Source organism: Cetorhinus maximus, chromosome 18, assembly GCF_964194155.1.
Source record: "Cetorhinus maximus chromosome 18, sCetMax3.hap1.1, whole genome shotgun sequence".
NCBI lineage: Eukaryota > Metazoa > Chordata > Chondrichthyes > Lamniformes > Cetorhinidae > Cetorhinus > Cetorhinus maximus.
In genome coordinates, this window is record NC_135896.1 from 13,429,072 (window position 1) to 13,446,507 (window position 17,436).

Below are 17,436 nucleotides of genomic sequence, written 5' to 3' on the forward strand. Positions count from 1 at the left end.
ATAGGCTGAAGGGCCTTTTTCTGTGCTGTAGACCTCTATGACTCTACATTTGTTTCTCAATGATGCTTTAGATTCAACCATAGGAGTTTTTTTCAGAGTTTACATGGTACTTGTACCTTTAAGACATTCCTTGGAACCTATCTCTTTGACCAAGCTTTTATTCATCTGCCCTAATATCACCTTGCATGGCTGTAAATCAAATTTTGTTTGAACTCATGTGAAGTTCCTTGGGATATTTTAATGTATCAAAGGTGCTGTATAAATACAAGCTGTTGTATCATACACCACTAGGGGACACTCAAGTGACAGGAAAAACTACAAGTTGTTTACACGGTTCCTGGCCAGCACTAAATAAAGGCCAAGGGCCATTTTAAGGATCAAATAAGAAAAAGCTGAGGCACCAGAAAGAAAAAAAAGGGGCATTTTAAAAACTGCAGGAAAAAAAGTTTTAAAATGCTTTCAAGTAAAAAGGTTTATGGAAAACACGGACAGAAATTGGTTTCATCAAATTGAGACCTATAAATATGCTCTTTGCCATTCTTATTATCCCAGAAACTATTCTCAATTAAATTTCATATAAGCCAGCCCAGTGCAGGGTACGTTATTGAGCTCGGGATTCTATACACAGCAGATTGCTGCTCTGTATTAGACTATAACCAAATCTTCCAACTACCTGAGAATAGGAAACAGAGGTATAGATAATAAAAACAAAGACAAGTTTCCCTCAAATAGCACTTCCTTAGTGATGAAAACTGCTGTTGTCAAGGTAGCTGTTCAAGCTTCACATTCTTCTGTCTGTACAGACTAGCGTCGTGCAGAGTTCTGGCAATGGCACAGCCATACTGGACAAGTCAGCTCACAATCTATTTCACAAATTAACAAAGAATTTTATTAAGTAACAATGAAGTTACTCATAAAGGTATTCACACCAATTTTTTTTTACACTATGCAATTTAGGCAGGCCACATCAGACAGTTGGAGAAAGGAGGAGTAACTGAGAAGAAATATTTCTCAGACTCTGCACCAGTATCAACCTCAGGATCTTGTGAAAAACTTCTGCTGCAGTGCAACTGACTTGGTGCACATGACTGAATGCAGATTAGAGTCACTAACTTAAAACAGGAAGCAAATGGTCATGAGATCTGACAGGTTCTAGTACACAAGTGAGACTAGAGAAGCTGGGCTTGCTCCTCAAAGAGAAGAGAATGTTTTGGGGAGATTTAATAGAAACGTTCAAAATTATTAGGGGTTTTGATAAATAGGGAGAAACTATTTCCACTTGCAAAAGGTCAGTAACCAGAATAATTGCCAAAAGAACCAGAGGGGAACTACAAGGCTAGCTGTTTTCCTGCAGTGAGATGCTAAGATCTGGAATGCACTGCTTGAAAGGGTGAAAGTTGATTGATAATTTTAAAATTAAAACATTTGAAAATTACCAGGTGTCTACAAATTTCCAATATTAACGACAGAACAGAGAGGTCTGTCAGAGCGAGCTGAGGAGTCCCAACTCAGTACTTAAACCTCACTACAAAGTTAGATTGTGGCTGTTAGAATATTTTACTTGGGCTTGAGCACCAAATAGAAAAATGCAGATACATGTTCAAGCAGTTAGAGATGGGCCCAAATCTGACAGTGGGTCACTTCCACCCTTGTCAGGTCTCCAAGAAGCACATAGGCACTATGCTAGATATTGTTCTTCAGATAAGAAATACTCCATATACTTTTCCTGTCTTTCTTGTGGGGAGACACATTTAGATTCAATTATTTAATTCCTTCACTATCTCCCAAATTATTACAATAGTCAAAAAGATATCATGTTAAGAAAACATTTGTACAACTCTTGCTCTTACTGGCACATTTTGTTTCAAAACATTTGGCAGTATCACACTACAAAGCATAAATAATGCAGCTCCAGTGTTTTCTTAAAATTTGTTCTCTTTGTAATTATCGACAAGGCTACAAGGTCACACCATTTAGTTTTAAGCTTAGCTGTCTCTTCTCCAGGCCAGGCCCGTCTAGCATTAGTCAGCAATTTTCTGAAATAGAAGACTGAAAACAAACTGCTACACAAGGGGTCTTACTTTAGAGTTTGATAGAAAAGGAGCTCCCACAAGAACATCCATGTTCAGCCCGTGGATTGTGTATCACTTGAAATGAGCTACGGATTAGTTCCTCGCTGTAATCCACCGTCCCTCCTTTCAGATACTCCAGACTGTCAGAGTCAACGACAAGGCAAACTCCATCCTGTTCGAAGACCCTAATTTGCAAAGACAACTATACAATTAACACGTTGAGTGTAAAAATGATTATATTTAAGATGCTAGACTAATTTATAATTATTCAATTCATGCTGGACTTAAATTAACAGCCAGAAACTCTCCTGCTGCAACTTTCATACATTTTGGGAGTTCAGGCTCTCTTTTTGGACAATTGTAATACAACCCAGGGTGCATTACTGGTAAAGCAATGTGTCTTTTAGATTAAGCAATATTTAGACAGAGCTGCTGTCGCAACAGGAGTTAGAGAGAGACGACCCCTCCTCAAAACCTCAATGCAATGCTGTGAACTCAATTTTGTTTGCCAGCTCCCTTTTTGAATTTACCATGACTGAAAACATTTATTTTTGTATTGTGTGCTTTACTCACTGCTAGCCAGAAGACTATGAGCATAACAGCAGGACAAAATCATATACTTTTTGTTTGCAACAACAGAACAGTGCACAATTCTGTTGCGGCACACGCCTTGGTGGACCAGGAGAGTGATTTGAATATATGAAAACTGGGATCGGCATCATCACTACATTTCAAAATAGTGTGTTAGATGGAAAGATGAGAAAAAAAGCACTCAAGTATTCAGGGTAAGAAACTAATGTTGGGAATTAAGGATTGAAATAAGCCCATGGAACTGATTTTGAACTATTGGCAGTTTCTCATCAAACTCAATGAGGTTAACGTTCTTTAGAAGTTTGAAATTCAGAGCATTGTCAAATTGAAATTCCATTTAAAGGTATAACCACAGGATGGTCTGCACATACAAGTACAGTTTGTTTTGAAAAAGGAATCAAATGGAAGTGTGAAATGATTTACTGATTCTAAAATCATACTGACTGTCTCTATTATCTTGTGCTCTTTAGATGAGGAAAGTGTTCCCTCAAATATTCTATGCATGACTGATATTCAACTTATCTCTGGAGAACCACAGTGCAAAACCACCACCTGCTTCATAATCAGTCAGTTGAAAAATAATACAAGCAGCATGTGCTATAATGTTGTTAACGTAATAAAAGGTTTCAAGGTACTTCACATGAGCATTGCAAAAATTTGGCACTAAGCCATATATGGAGATATTAGGACAGATGACCAAAAGCTTAGTCTAAGAGATAGATTTTAAGGATGGTCTTAAAGGAGGAAAGAGTGGAAGAGAGGCAGAGAGAATCAGGGGGAAGAATTCCAGAGCTTAGACCTTCAGCTGCTGAACTGGGGATACTCTAGAGGCCAGAACTGGAAGAATGCAGATATTTAGAAGAGTTGTGGACTGGAAGGGAATACAAGGATAGGGAGAGGTAACGCATTGGAAAAATTTGAAAACTAGGATGAGAATTTTAAAATCGAGGCATTCTTAACTGGGAGCCAACGTAGGTCAGCGAGCATAGTGTGATGGGTGAACTAGGTGCAAACTAGCAGCAAAGTTTTGATTTCAAGTTTATGGAGGACCGATTTAGAATTGGATGTCAAATAAGCAATCTGACAATTTAAGAACAATGGAGGGTCAAGAGAGGTCATGGTGAGGTACAGCTGAGTGTTATCAGCATATATGTGGAAACTGAGGGTTCTTTTGGATGATGTCACTAATGGGCAGTAAGTAGATGCGAAATAGAAGAGGGACCCAAAGATAGTTCCTTAGGGAATGCCAGAGGTAACAGTGTACGAGTGGGAAGAAAAACCATTGCGGGCATTTCTCAGCCTTGCAAATGAGTAGATATGAATGGAACTAGGTGAGTGTAATCCCACCAAGCTGGACAACAGTGGAGATGCATTGGAGGAGGATAGCATAGTCAATCATGTCAAGGGCTGCAGACTTTTATGAAACTATAATAATTTTCATGTTATTGTAAAGTAGGTTATAGGGGTGAGCATGGATGATTGTGTGCTTGCTTTAGTCAAGTTGGAGTCAGCTAGACTGCAAGCTTGAAATTATCAAAAGGTTTAGGTGTAGAAGGGTACTTGAAATGCTAATGAGTAAACATGGATGAGGCCTTAGCATATAAGGTATGAAGGACATTTGCATTTTTAGATTAGTGAAGGAGTTGTTTGGATTTCAAAGGGATGGTAGGATATTTACAACTGGCAAGATAAGCAAGGCCAAGCAATGTGTTTATTTTTCTCAAAAGGAAAAAGGTCTTATTGGCAACATGAAAGATTTTTATATTATGGGAAAAGTAAATTTGCAAAGACATATGAAACAATGGAATTTACAGATTAAAGAGAGAGAAACATATGTAAATGGGAATGAAAGATCATGTTGGAGGGCCATGTAAGATCTAACAATAGTGTGTGAAACAGCTTTGGGGAAGTCTCCAGCCATGTTTGAAAAGTCTGCTGTGTCCAGTAACTAAAGTTGGAGAAAAGCCTCTGGAGTTCCACTGTTGAGTGGGTGCTATGGTAAACTGGCTTTCTTTTTAAATTTAAAATCTATTTTGGACTGTTGCCTCAAAGGGGATGCATAGTTGGGAGTTAGGTTAATTAAGGATTTTATGATTTGTTTGTATAGTATTAAGTAACTAATATTTTGTATGTGCTTTAAATCTTTGTTAAAAATTAAATTAAAATATTTATTAAAATCTCTGAAGGTCTTTGTGGACTCATTACTACTGACTTCAATGCATACATCTTCTCATAATAAATACAAATTACAAAACCATTGTAATAGTGTGGCCAAGTTTCCTTTATGGATTTGGTCCACCTGGCACACATCACCTGCCACATCATAACAAGACAGACTGAGATGGACAAGGAAGGATAGTGTACATCTTCATTAAAGAAACATATTTTCCAAAGGGAAAACATTAATGATAGGTTGTAATACGAGGTTGACAGACCAGCAGCGTGGCTTATTAGAGCATCCACAACCAAGGAACGGCAGACCAGAAGCTAGCATCTCAGATCTGTGCAGTGTCTCCCACAGGGAAGAGTATAACTTATCAGAGGGATGAATAGATCAGAGTAACGTTTGCAGGTCATTGCCTATTCTGGAGATGGTATTTGCATGTGTTATGTTACTACAATATTGAGCAAAAAAAGCATGATTCAACAGTGAACAAAACTCACTCAGGTGATTTTTTTTTTTTACCTGTCATCTGCCTCTATTGTTTTATCCAGTGTGAATTTGTACTGGAATCCTGAGCAGCCACCTCCTTCCACTTGTACCCTCAGGAATTCATCCTTTTCCAAAATCTGTTTTAGGCGCTGTAACAGAGATTTTTTAAAAGGGACTTTAAAAATGTAATAATTTATAGACTCCATTAAGTTGCAATAACATACATTTCCAGGCCATGAAACTTATTGCTATTTAACTATGGATTTCATCACATTACAGTGTGGGAAATTACTTGCGCTGTGGTTTAGCTCACTGCCTGGGACCAGAGCTAGGATCCAATGCAGGCAGAAAGAAAGCCATTTCATCCTCTTTCATCATGAAGGTTAATGAGTTTTGAAGTGGGTTACCAAGCATGAGACACAGCACAAAGCTGCTCATAGTTCTGTACTAATTGGTAATGTCACACAGAGATTCTACAAGCATGAAACATTACACTGGTAAGGAGAGGTTCTTAGTTCAAATCAATCTGGCAGATCGATTTTCCCCACTAATCAACAAATATGATAGTTAGAAACTTCTTATTGGAACCCCTTAAACTTCCTATTATAACTAACAGCGGCAACAATTAACAAAATAGGTACTATAATCAGATCTAGAAGTGTCTGATTTTGGCTAGAATCCTCCAAATATGAAGATGGACAATTTTTAGCTACATTAGGTGTTTCAACCACACCTCACCATTTTACTACCTTTACCTTAACAGAGCTATCACTGAGGAACAGGGTGTCCTGGGATGCACCAGACTTTGATTCAGTTTCTTGACCAGCTGAGACACACCGTCCAGTTACTTGCAAAGCTAGCAATTCCCGGTGGGCTAAGATGCGAATTTTGCCAGCCAATAACACTGGCCGGCTCTGTAAAGAAATGGTCAAACATGGCACCCTGTTAAAAATTTTAAAAACAAAACAAAAAATGTTAGTTGGCAGAATAGTGTGAAAACTGAGACATGTTTGTGTACATGACAGAGTAAGGATAAATCAGCAATGCTACAACAGTGACTATATTTCAGAAATACTTAATTGTCTTTAAGGTGCTTTGAAAAATCTGGTGGTCGCGAAAGGCACTATATAAATGCAAGCCTTTCTTTAAGTTCACTTAAGACGCCAGTAAGTCAAATTCCACCATGCTTCAGTGCTAATTAGAAGAATCCAAACCAAATTCTCGTCAATATAAAAGCAAAAAACTGCGGATGCTGGAAATTGAAAACAAAAACAAAAATAGCTGGAAAAACTCAGCAGGTCTGGCAGCATCTGTGGAAGGGAGCACAGTTAAAGTTTCGAGTCCGTATGACTCTTCAACAGAACTAAGGAAAAATAGAAAAGGGGTGAAATATAAGCTGGTTTAAGGTGGGACAAGAGAGCTGGATAGAGGGCCAGTGATAGGTGGAGATAGCCAAAGGATGTCATAGACAAAAGGACAAAGTGGTGTTGAAGGTGATGATGTTATCTAAGGAATGTGCTAATTAAGGGTAGAAAGCAGGACAAGCAAGGTACAGATAGCCCTAGTGGGGGTGGGGTTGGGGTTGGGGGAAGGAATTGAAAAAGATTAAAAGGTAAAGATAAAACAATGGATGGAAATACATTTAAAAATAATGGAAATAGGTGGGAAAAGAAAAATCTATATAAATTATTGGAAAAAACAAAAAGGAGGGGGAAAAATCAGAAATGGGGTGGGGATGGAGGAGAGAGTTCATGATCTAAAATTGTTGAACTCAATATTCAGTCCGAAAGGCTGTAAAGTGCCTAGTCGGAAGATGAGGTGCTGTTCCTCCAGTTTGTGTTGAGCTTCACTGGAACAATGCAGCAAGCCAAGGACGGACATGTTGGCATGAGAGCAGGGTGGAGTGATGAAATGTCAAGCGACAGGGAGGTCTGGGTAATGCTTGTGGACAGAACGAAGGTGTTCTGCAAAGCGGTCACCCAGTCTGCGTTTGGTCTCTCCAATGTAGAGGAAACCGCATTGGGAGCAACGAATGCAGTAGTCTAAGTTGAGGGAAGTGCAAGTGAAATGCTGCTTCACTTGAAAGGAGTGTTTGGGCCCTTGGATGGTGAGGAGAGGGGAAGTAAAGGGGCAGGTGCTGCATCTTCTGCGGTTGCATGGGAAGGTGCCATGGGACGGGGTTGAGGTGTAGGGGGTGATGGAGGAGTGGACCAGGGTGTCACGGAGGGAATGATCGCTACGGAATGTCGCCGGGGGGGTGAAGGGAAGATGTGTTTGGTGGTGACATCATGCTGGAGTTGACGGAAATGGCGGAGGATGATCCTTTGAATGCGGAGGCTGGTGGGGTGATAAGTGAGGACCAGGGGGACCCTATCATGTTTCTGGGAGGGAGAAGGAGGTGTGAGGGCGGATGCGCGGGAGATGGGCCAGACACGGTTGAGGGCCCTGTCAACCACCGTGGATGGAAAACCTCGGTTAAGGAAGGAGGAGGACATGTCAGAGGAACTGTTTTTGAAAGTGGCATCATCAGAACAGATGCGACGGAGGCGAAGGAACTGAGAGAATGGGATGGAGTCCTGACAGGAAGCAGGGTGTGAGAAGCTGTAGTCGAGGTAGCTGTGGGAGTCGGTAGGCTTGTAATGGATATTGGTGGACAGTCTATCACCAGAAATTGAGACAGAGAGGTCAAGGAAGGGAAGGGAAGTATCAGAGATAGACCATGTGAAAATGATGGAGGGGTGGAAATTGGAAGCAAAATTAATAAAATTTTCCAGGTCCAGACGAGAGCATGAAGCGGCACCGAAGTAATCATCGATGTACCAGAGAAAGAGTTGTGGGAGGGGGCCGGAGTAGGACTGGAACAAGGAATGTTCCACATACCCCATAAAGAGACAGGCATAGCTGGGGCCCATGCGGGTACCCATAGCCACACCTTTTATTTGGAGGAAGTGAGAGGAGTTTAAGGAGAAATTGTTCAGTGTGAGAACAAGTTCAGCCAGACGGAGGAGAGTAGTGGTGGATGGAGATTGTTCGGGCCTCTGTTCGAGGAAGAAGCGGAGAGCCATCAGACCATCCCGGTGGGGGATGGAGGTGTAGAGGGATTGGACGTCCATGGTGAAGAGGAAGCGGTTGGGGCCAGGGAACTGGAAATTGTTGATATGATGTAGGGTGTCAGAGGAATCACGGATGTAGGTGGGAAGGGACTGGACAAGGGGAAAGAGAATGGAGTCAAGATAGCGAGAAATGAGTTCTGTGGGGCAGGAGCAGGCCGACACGATTTTTCTGCCGGGACAGTCCTGTTTGTGGATTTTGGGTAGGAGGTAGAAGCGGGCCGTCCGAGGTTGGGAGGCTATCAGGTTGGAAGCTGTGGAAGGAAGATCTCCAGAGGAGATGAGGTCAGTAACAGTCCTGGAAACAATGGCTTGATGTTCAGTAGTGGGGTCATGGTCCAGGAAGAGGTAGGAGGAAGTGTCTGCGAGTTGACACTCAGCCTCCTGAGAGGCAGAGGTCAGTGCACCAGACAACAACAGCACCACCCTTGTCAGCGGGTTTGATGCCAATGTCAGGGTTGGACCTGAGAGAACAGAGTGCAGCAAGTTCAGAGGGAGACAGGTTCGAATGGGTGAGAGGAGCAGAGAAATTGAGACGACTAATGTCACACCGACAGTTCTCAATGAAAAGATCAAGAGAAGGTAAGAATCCAGAGGGAGGGGTCCAGGGAGGGGGAATATTGGAGGTGGGTAAAAGGATCTGTTGAACGGGGAGAGGACTCCTGCCCAAAGAAGTGAGCACGGAGATGAAGGCGGTGGAAGAAGAGTTCAGCATCGTGCCGAGCCCAAAATTCATTGAGATGAGGGCGTAATGGTATGAAACTAAGTCCTTTGCCGAGCACTGAACATTCAGCGTTGGAGAGGGGAAGGTCAGGGGGTATGGTGAATACACGGCCGGGGCTAGGATTGGAAGACGGGATGGGGACAGAGGGGCAGGCAGGGGTGGAGGGTCCTGGATGGGTGTTGGTGTCGGTGAGTTGTTGGAGCTTGCGTTCCTTTGCACCTGAAAGAAAGAGACAAAGTTTCTTGTTGAGGCGTCGGATGAGACGAAGAATAAAATGAAACTGGGGGCACGCGCAGCTTTGAAAAAGGGTGCGGCGGTGCTGCTGGAGGGAGAGGTCGAGTGTGTTCAAATGGCGGTGCATGGCACTGAGTGTGGATCTCAGAATGCGACGAGAACAGCAGTCCGAGAAGCGTTGTATGTCTGTCCACAAGCATTACCCAGACCTCCCTGTCGCTTGCCATTTCAACACTCCACCCTGTTCTCATGCCCACATGTCCGTCCTTGGCTTGCTGCATTGTTCCAGTGAAGCTCAACACAAACTGGAGGAACAGCACTTCATCTTCCGACTAGGCACTTTACAGCCTCCTGGACTGAATATTGAGTTGAACAATTTTAGATCATGAACTCTCTCCTCCATCCCCATCCCCTTTCTGATTTTTCCCCCTCCTTTTTGTTTTTTCCAATAATTTATATAGATTTTTCTTTTCCCACCTGTTTCCATTATTTTTAAATGTATTTCCATCCATTGTTTTATCTCTACCTTTTTTGATTCCTTCCCCCAACCCCAACCCCACCCCCACTAGGGCTATCTGTACCTTGCTTGTCCTGCTTTCTACCCTTAATTAGCACATTTCTTTAGATAATATCACCACCTTCAACATCTCTTTGGCCTTTTGTCTATGACATCTTTTGGTTGTCTCCACCTATCACTGGCCCTCTATCCAGCTCTCTTCTCCCACCACCCCCCCTTAAACCAGCATATATTTCACTCCTTTTCTATTTTTCCTTAGTTCTGTTGAAGAGTCATGCGGACTCGAAACGTTAACTGTGCTCCCTTCCACAGATGCTGCCAGACCTGCTGAGTTTTTCCAGTTATTTTTGTTTTTGTTTTCAAATTCTCGTCAACATTGACACTAGCATTCAGGGCAATGTCAGAGCTGCATTTCTAGATTTGGAGTACAACACATGATAGGGAGTGAGGAATAAGCTACATTCCTTCATCCAACTGAAACAGCACCTGATCTAGGGTTCTTCACATCTGCTGGATGTTGAAAGTAGAAAACATTTCACTCACTATCAACAAGCACTAAAAACTACAATGGGAATTCATACTGATTTGAGCGTTTAAACAATTGCTAAGACATTAAACACCGACAACCATGAGAAATGAGATGATCCCAAATTAACCTGCCATTAAACCCAGGATACTTCAGCAAACTGGCAAATTTGGCGATCTGCACCTATTAATTCTGCTCCATCACCATTAAATTCTAAATGTGACAAACCCTCTGATTATGTCAGCATTTCAGTATTAAAATAATTGATAGGAGTTGCGTTGGATCAGTGGATAAGGAGTAATTCCATTTGAGTGTCAGACCTTGATGCCTTGCTCACCTTATCAAGTAAGTCAGGGGTGGATAAAGAAAGATTTGCATTTATATGGTGTCCCTGACAGCACTTTGCAGACACAAAAAGCATTTGCAAAAGTGCAAATATGAAAGCAAAATACTGCAGATGCTGGAGATCTGAAATAAAAACAGAAAGTACTGGAAAAACTCAACAGGTCTGGCAGCATCTGTGGAGAGAGAAACAGAGTTAACATTGAGTCCAATATGACTGCTTCAAGATCCGTAGAAGAGTCATATTGGACTCGACGTTAACTCTGTTTCTCTCTCCACAGATACTGCCTGACCTGCTGAGTTTTTCCAGCACTGTTTTTATTCTCAAAAGTGGAGTCACTATGTTTTATAGGTAGCAGTCAAGTTGCACCAAGGTGGAACAAGCAGCAATGAGATAATGATCAGTTAATCTATTTTGGTGGTGGGGTGAAAGATAAACTTTGGTTTGGGTAATAAGAACTCCCTGGCTCTTTCGCAAATAGTGCCAGAGAGAGTATTCTACATCCACCTGAAGCAAGTAGTGCTGTCTCAATACTACAGTGAATGTCTGATTTATGTTGAAATACAATCAAGTGAAATGAAGCTAGAAGAACCTGTGGTATACAACCATCCTATATCAGGAATGTGATAAATTTATAATCACTCTGGCTAAAGTTCCTTTAACGTGACTCTTTTCAAGATTAATTTGCGATGTACCTTATTCTCTTGGGGTTATCCGAAAAAAAAAGGATGTTAAAATTAAACTGATCAACAGGTATTTACTAGATCCTCATTGAAACTGTATGGATTCAAAACAGAAAGAACCACAAATTCCGCCCAAGGTAGGAGCGTGCCCAGCTTGAACCATTAGGGTGCAAAAAACAGGGACAAATAGTCAACTTTGAAAATTAAAAACTAAGCACTCTGCAGCTACATGAATTACTTCTGTTCCCCTTTAACACAATGCAGTCACTCAGATGCTTTGTTTCATTATCAATAATGTTCAGAACATTCTGTTTTGTGTTTTCCAGTACACAGCAACATTTCAACTCCCAAAAAGTAAAGTGTAACTGAAAGCTGAAGACATATCCAAGAGCATATGGCCTTACAATCTACATCACTGAAACAAATGATCTGTTTGTTATCTTGCTGCTGTACGTGGGAGCTTGCAGTGCGCAAACTGGCTGCCGCATTCCCTACATCACAAAAACGACTACGTCTCAAAAGAACACTTCATTAGTTATCAAAGTCATTGGGACATTCCAAGTTTGTGAAAGGCACTATAACAAGTTTGTTCCTTTTTTAAAATTTATAATTTCTGTGCCACTTCCTACACAATTGCAGTCTTTGGTTATTGGAAATGAAGATTATGCAGCACTATAGTCTGCATTTTGAAACATGTTTTGATTATATAGAATTTTGATGCTTTAATAATGCAATCAATTGTGTAGTAATAAATTAATAACCCCATATTTAAATGTTCTATATAACAATTAGATGTGTATGTCTGGGGAGGTGGTGGCATACTGGTATTGTCACTGGACTAGTATTCCAGATTCAAAACCCACTACAGCAGATGGTGAGATTCGAATTCAACAAAAATCTGGAATTAAAAGTCTGATGATGACCACAAAACCATTGTCGACTGTCATAAAAACCCATCTGGTTCACTGACTAATGTCCTTTAGGGAATGAAATCCGCCATCCTTACCTGGTCTGGCCTACATGTGACTCCAGCTCCACAGCATGTGATTGACTCTTAAATGCCCTTTGAACAAGGGCAATTAGGGAGGGGCAATAAATGCTAGCCTGAACGAATAAAAACAAGTCATACACCAGTGATGTCTACTTTGAAATAAATACACTTTTCACATTCAATTGCCTCCCAGGTTATTACAATCACAAAACAAAAAGCACCCATGTTATGGGAGTTTTTCGAAATGTGAGCATTGCTGGCAAGGCCATAATTTATTGCCCATCCCTAATTGCCCGTGAGAAGGCAGCTGCTCCTACTAATACTATCATGGACAGTTGCCTCTGCGGCAGGCAGATTGTTGATGATGAAGTCAAGTAGGTTTTTCCTCATTGGTTCTCTTACCACCTGCTGTAATCCCATTCTGGCAGCTATGATAGGACACAGCCAGCTCGGTCAGCAGTGGTGCTACGGTGCCATTCACGGTGGTGGACACTGAAATCCAAACCCAAAGAACAATGTGTGCTTGCACTTGTTCAAAATGCTATTGAATATGGAGGAGTAGTAATTCATCAGCTGAGGGAAGGCAGTAGATTGTAATCAACAGGTGATTTCATTGCGCATTATTGGCCTGATGCCATGAGATTTCATGGGGTCCAGAGTCAATATTGAGGTTTCCCTCTGAACTATATAGCACTGCACCACCACCTCTTCTAGGTCTGTCCGAACAGTGGGACAGGACATAACCAGGGATGGTGATGGAAGAGTCTGGAACATGGGCTGTAAGATATGATTTGTTGAGTATGAGTGACTATGTCAGGCTGTTGTCTGACTAGGCTGCGAGACAGCTTTCCTAATTTTGGCACAAGTCTCCAGATGTTCATGAGAAGGATTTTGCAGGGTAATTTTGTCACATCTGGTACCTATGATGTTGGGTGGTCCATCCAGTTTTATTCTCTCAATTTTTCTGTAGTAGTTTTGATACAAATAACTAGGTGGCTGGTTAGGCCATTTCAGAGGAAAGTTAAGCATCAGCCACAAAGCTGTGGGTCTGGAGCCACGTGTAGGCCAGACCTGGTAAAGGACAGCAGATTTCCTTCCCTCCAAGACATTAGTGATCCAAATGGATTTTTATGACAATCCATTAGTTTCACGGTCATCATTATTGAGAATTGAACTTAAATTCTCCCAGTTGCCATGGTAGGATTTGAACTCATCCCTGGAGCATTCATCATCCAGGCCTCTGAATCACTAGTCCAGTAACGTTACTAGTATGCTATTGTCCTCTATCTTCTACTTCATTCCATCGATGCAAAAGAGCTACTCTGAATTAGATAATAGTTTCATTGTAAATTCTGTGTCAGTTGGACCCAAGGCTCCATTTCCAGCTGTGGCTGTGTCGATGTAACCTATACCACTGAAGTGCTCAAATGACTTGGATAGCAGAGCAAAGATGCTGGATCTTCAGCAAGAAGATATCTTTCTACGAGATAGGAGAAGATCCGTTTGTTGAAATCACATGGATGAATACGCTCTCTTCCGTCTTTCCTATTAAATTATATTCTCATTTATAAACGTCTCAACTCTTTTCCCCTTATCAGGCATTTATCCAATTCCCCAATGTTGTCCCTTTTTCAGAGCAATGACTAGCTCCTTCTTTTGGTCAGTGAACTGCTCCACCCTGCCGATGATTCCGTTCTACATTCAGCTATTTCCTCTAGTGCTGTCATGTGAATATCAGGTCCTCTGTAATCGTTGAATCAGCAGTGATTGACCAAAGGATGTTCCAAAATTAGTCTGTGGGCCTCATCTTAATAATTGTGGCAAGTTTCAAGGGGCTGTCACGCCTCCAAAGGGAGCTCAACACTGCATATGAAACCAATTTGGTTCACCTGCCTTGCTAGCTTGGCAATTGAGTATGAGGAAGGAGAGCAGTGGCAGAGGCAAGGTCAGCAGCAATACTGTGGAGCTGGGAGGATTTTTTAAAAACTCAGTAACACATAAATGCAAGCACAGCCATTGACTGTTTCTATAAAGTTCGCTGTTTAGGCTAATATGGAGCTATAGAAAAGTAGTTGGAAGAAGCATATTTAAATTGAGCCAATGTTCCTTTCAGATGGTCACCAGGGATTTCTAAAATCATTGTGGACCAACATTGTGGTAACCACTTTGACAGCGCAGATCGGTGCCAGGATCTCATGTCCAGAAATTGGTATACGTTGCAGGCGTTTTATGCTCAAAACACAGGTGTGCACAAATCGGGGCAGCAATGGCATAGTGGTATAGTCGCTGAACTAGTAATCCAGAAACCCAGGATAATTCTCTGGGGACCCAGGTTCGAATCCCGTCATGGCAGATGGTGGAATTTGAATTTGAATTCAATAAAATCTGGAATTAAAAGTCTAATGATGACCATGAAACCACTGTTAATTGTTGTCTGCCTCACTATTGCCCTTTAGGGAAGGAAATCTGCCATCCTTACCTGGTCTGGCCTACATGTGACTCCAGACCCACAACATGGGCAGTAACGCCTACATCCCATGAATGAAAAGAAATTTGCTTCTCCATGTCCTCCAACAAGGCCATAAAAATCTTGCTTCTTTCAATTAACATTCAGTTTCATCCATATCTCAAGCGAAAAAAAAATCATTGATGGCTCCATCCTTAGTCGTTTCTTCATTTATTACAGTTTTGACAGTGTTTCTGCTCAAATAGAATTCCCACAACCACACCCCTACCGCTAACCTGGTCGATTTCCCCTTTACTGGCATAATTTTTTCTTTAACAACTCCTAAAAGGCCAAATCGTCCAAAGACTTAAAACGCTGAAAGTCAATTCTAATTGTTCCCTCGTACTGCTAAAGAAAAAAAAGACTTACATTTATATGGTGCCTTTCATAAACATTTCAAAGCACTTTTACAGATATTGAAGTGATGTTATAATGAAGGAAACATTATGGATAGGACACCTGAAAAAGCATGTCCACCCTGTGCAGTTTTTTTCTTGCTACCTAATTTGAGTGTTGAAATCTAGACTCTCCTTTCAAGGCCTTTTAAAAAAATTTCTTCTTGGATGTGTGCGACACTGGCAAGCTAGAACTTATCACCATCATTTAAGTCATGAGGGACTGGAGGTGGCATTTAAACCAGACCAGGTACCAATAGGACATTAATGATTTCTAGACAATTTGGCAGCTTTCATGGTCATTTTTGATGCTACTCCACAAACAACAAGATTTATTGAATTGAATTTCACAACTTGCTGACATGGTAGGATTTGATGTCATGATCTCTATTATAATTGCTAGGCAACAGTGAGCCTTACTCTAACTAAAGTTTCCAAGAACTCAAAACAGTGAAACTGTTCAACTTCCTGTCATCTCACAATGTTAAACATATTTTAAAACTCAAGTTTTGTATCGGTTAGTCATCACCTCTTAATTTACATGCCCTTTCCCCTATTTGTTTTATCTTTGGTCATGTTCTGCTGTATAAGCATTTGCTCTTTACCTCACTTTTCTTAGATAAAAAAAGAGAAGTGCTGACTTATGAGAGGTGGCAGAAATACTGGAGTTTCAAACCTTAACCTTTAGCTCAGTAAAAATGCACTCAAATACAAATTCACGATTAGCAGGTTCACAGTGCAATGTCCTACGCTTTTTGAACTCAAAAGTGTTAAGTTTTTACATTTCTGCACACTCTTGAGCAGCATAGGAAAGTGATACAGCAATCAGTTAAGAACTGGATTAGGCAGAATACAATAAGAATGGAGTTTCCACACACTCCCAACCCCACAAAAAGACACAACAGTACCCTTAAGTTGCAGTGTGGTTTAATTTTCCACTTTACAATGTTAAAGTTATGGGCTTGTGTACAGGCCTCCACTGAAGATGGCATTCTCATACAGTTTGAGTTTTGATACTGCATGGGAGTATAACCAGTTTGATATCAAATCTGCTTTAAACAGTGTTCAAGCTGTCCTTTGGCTCTCCTGACAACTTACCTAAGTCAATTTAAATTTAAGTGTTAACTATGTGCAAGAATGAATGTAAGTAAGGATTCAAGCTCACTCTTGGTCAGAAATCCAGTTGAAAGCTCGCAGCTTGGTGTGAACAATAATTACAATATAAATTGTAAGATCCTAAAGAGAGGAGTGTATATATTTTTTAAATTTTGAAGTACTTGGAGCTTTTAAAGTATCTCAGCCTTTCTGACTGTCTGGATATGCTGTGGAGAGATCTTTAAAGAATCAAACACAAATCTTCAGTAATTGCAACATTGAGCAACTGCGGTAAAAGTTCACATGCATGTTCTGCATTGGCAGTGTTGAAGGCCGAGCAGTAAAACAAGGCCAAATGATAAAACAAGGTCAATTATGTGACTGACTGCCAAGGAGGCCATTTCAATGGCTACAATTCAGAATATCCAAGAGCCCACATATGCCATTTCTTTAGTCCCAATAAATTTTGTGGCTTCCTATGCCAGTTGGTACAGGCAGACTTTGGCAACTATATGCCAGTATCAATTTGTTCTCAAATGTATACTTCTAAGTTGGCTCTGGACTCCTAATAACCAAGTAAAGATATTCCAAAGCCCAGAAAATTGTAGTTGTCCCAAATTGGAGCCCATTTCCAATGCCAACCTTCATCCAAAGAGTATAAATACCAACATGTTTTTCAGTCACTTAATGCAGATATAGCCGGCCTAGTGATGTAGGCTCGTGTACAAGAGTCCTTCAGTAACATGGCAACCGGTTTGAAGGGCACTGACCTAACTCCCCCTAAATGACAAGTACAGTAACTATTCACTGTTGCTCACCTCCTCCAGCAAAGCTGGACGGCAGTTGACAACAGGGCTTTCCTCAACGGCCCAGTTGCTATCATCTTCCTCTCGGTAACCAGGGCACCTCGCCCCGCCCTCCCAAAACAGCAGCAGGGCCTCAAGGTACCGCCCCTACCGCCTAACCATTGGTCTAAATGCAGGCCTACCTCCGCAA

At 41.3% G+C, this 17,436-nt stretch overlaps 1 protein-coding gene across 2 annotated transcripts; it reads right to left on the bottom strand.

Annotated features, from left to right (window-relative positions):
- Positions 1 to 52: 52 nt before the first annotated feature.
- On the bottom strand, positions 53 to 17,385 carry isca2 (iron-sulfur cluster assembly 2). 2 transcript variants are annotated; one of them, XM_078562119.1, is made up of 5 exons: positions 17,259 to 17,385; positions 6,072 to 6,258; positions 5,350 to 5,465; positions 2,082 to 2,257; positions 53 to 863 (listed from the first exon to the last, which is right to left on the bottom strand). In XM_078562119.1, exons 1-4 carry the CDS (start codon positions 17,321 to 17,323, stop codon positions 2,083 to 2,085), a joined length of 543 nt encoding a protein of 180 aa, XP_078418245.1. In that variant the 5' UTR covers positions 17,324 to 17,385; the 3' UTR covers positions 53 to 863; position 2,082. The 2 variants fall into 2 exon arrangements, with proteins under 2 accessions (XP_078418245.1, XP_078418246.1); XM_078562120.1 differs by having other exon boundaries at positions 53 to 2,257.
- Between the last annotated feature and the right edge of the window lie 51 nt (positions 17,386 to 17,436).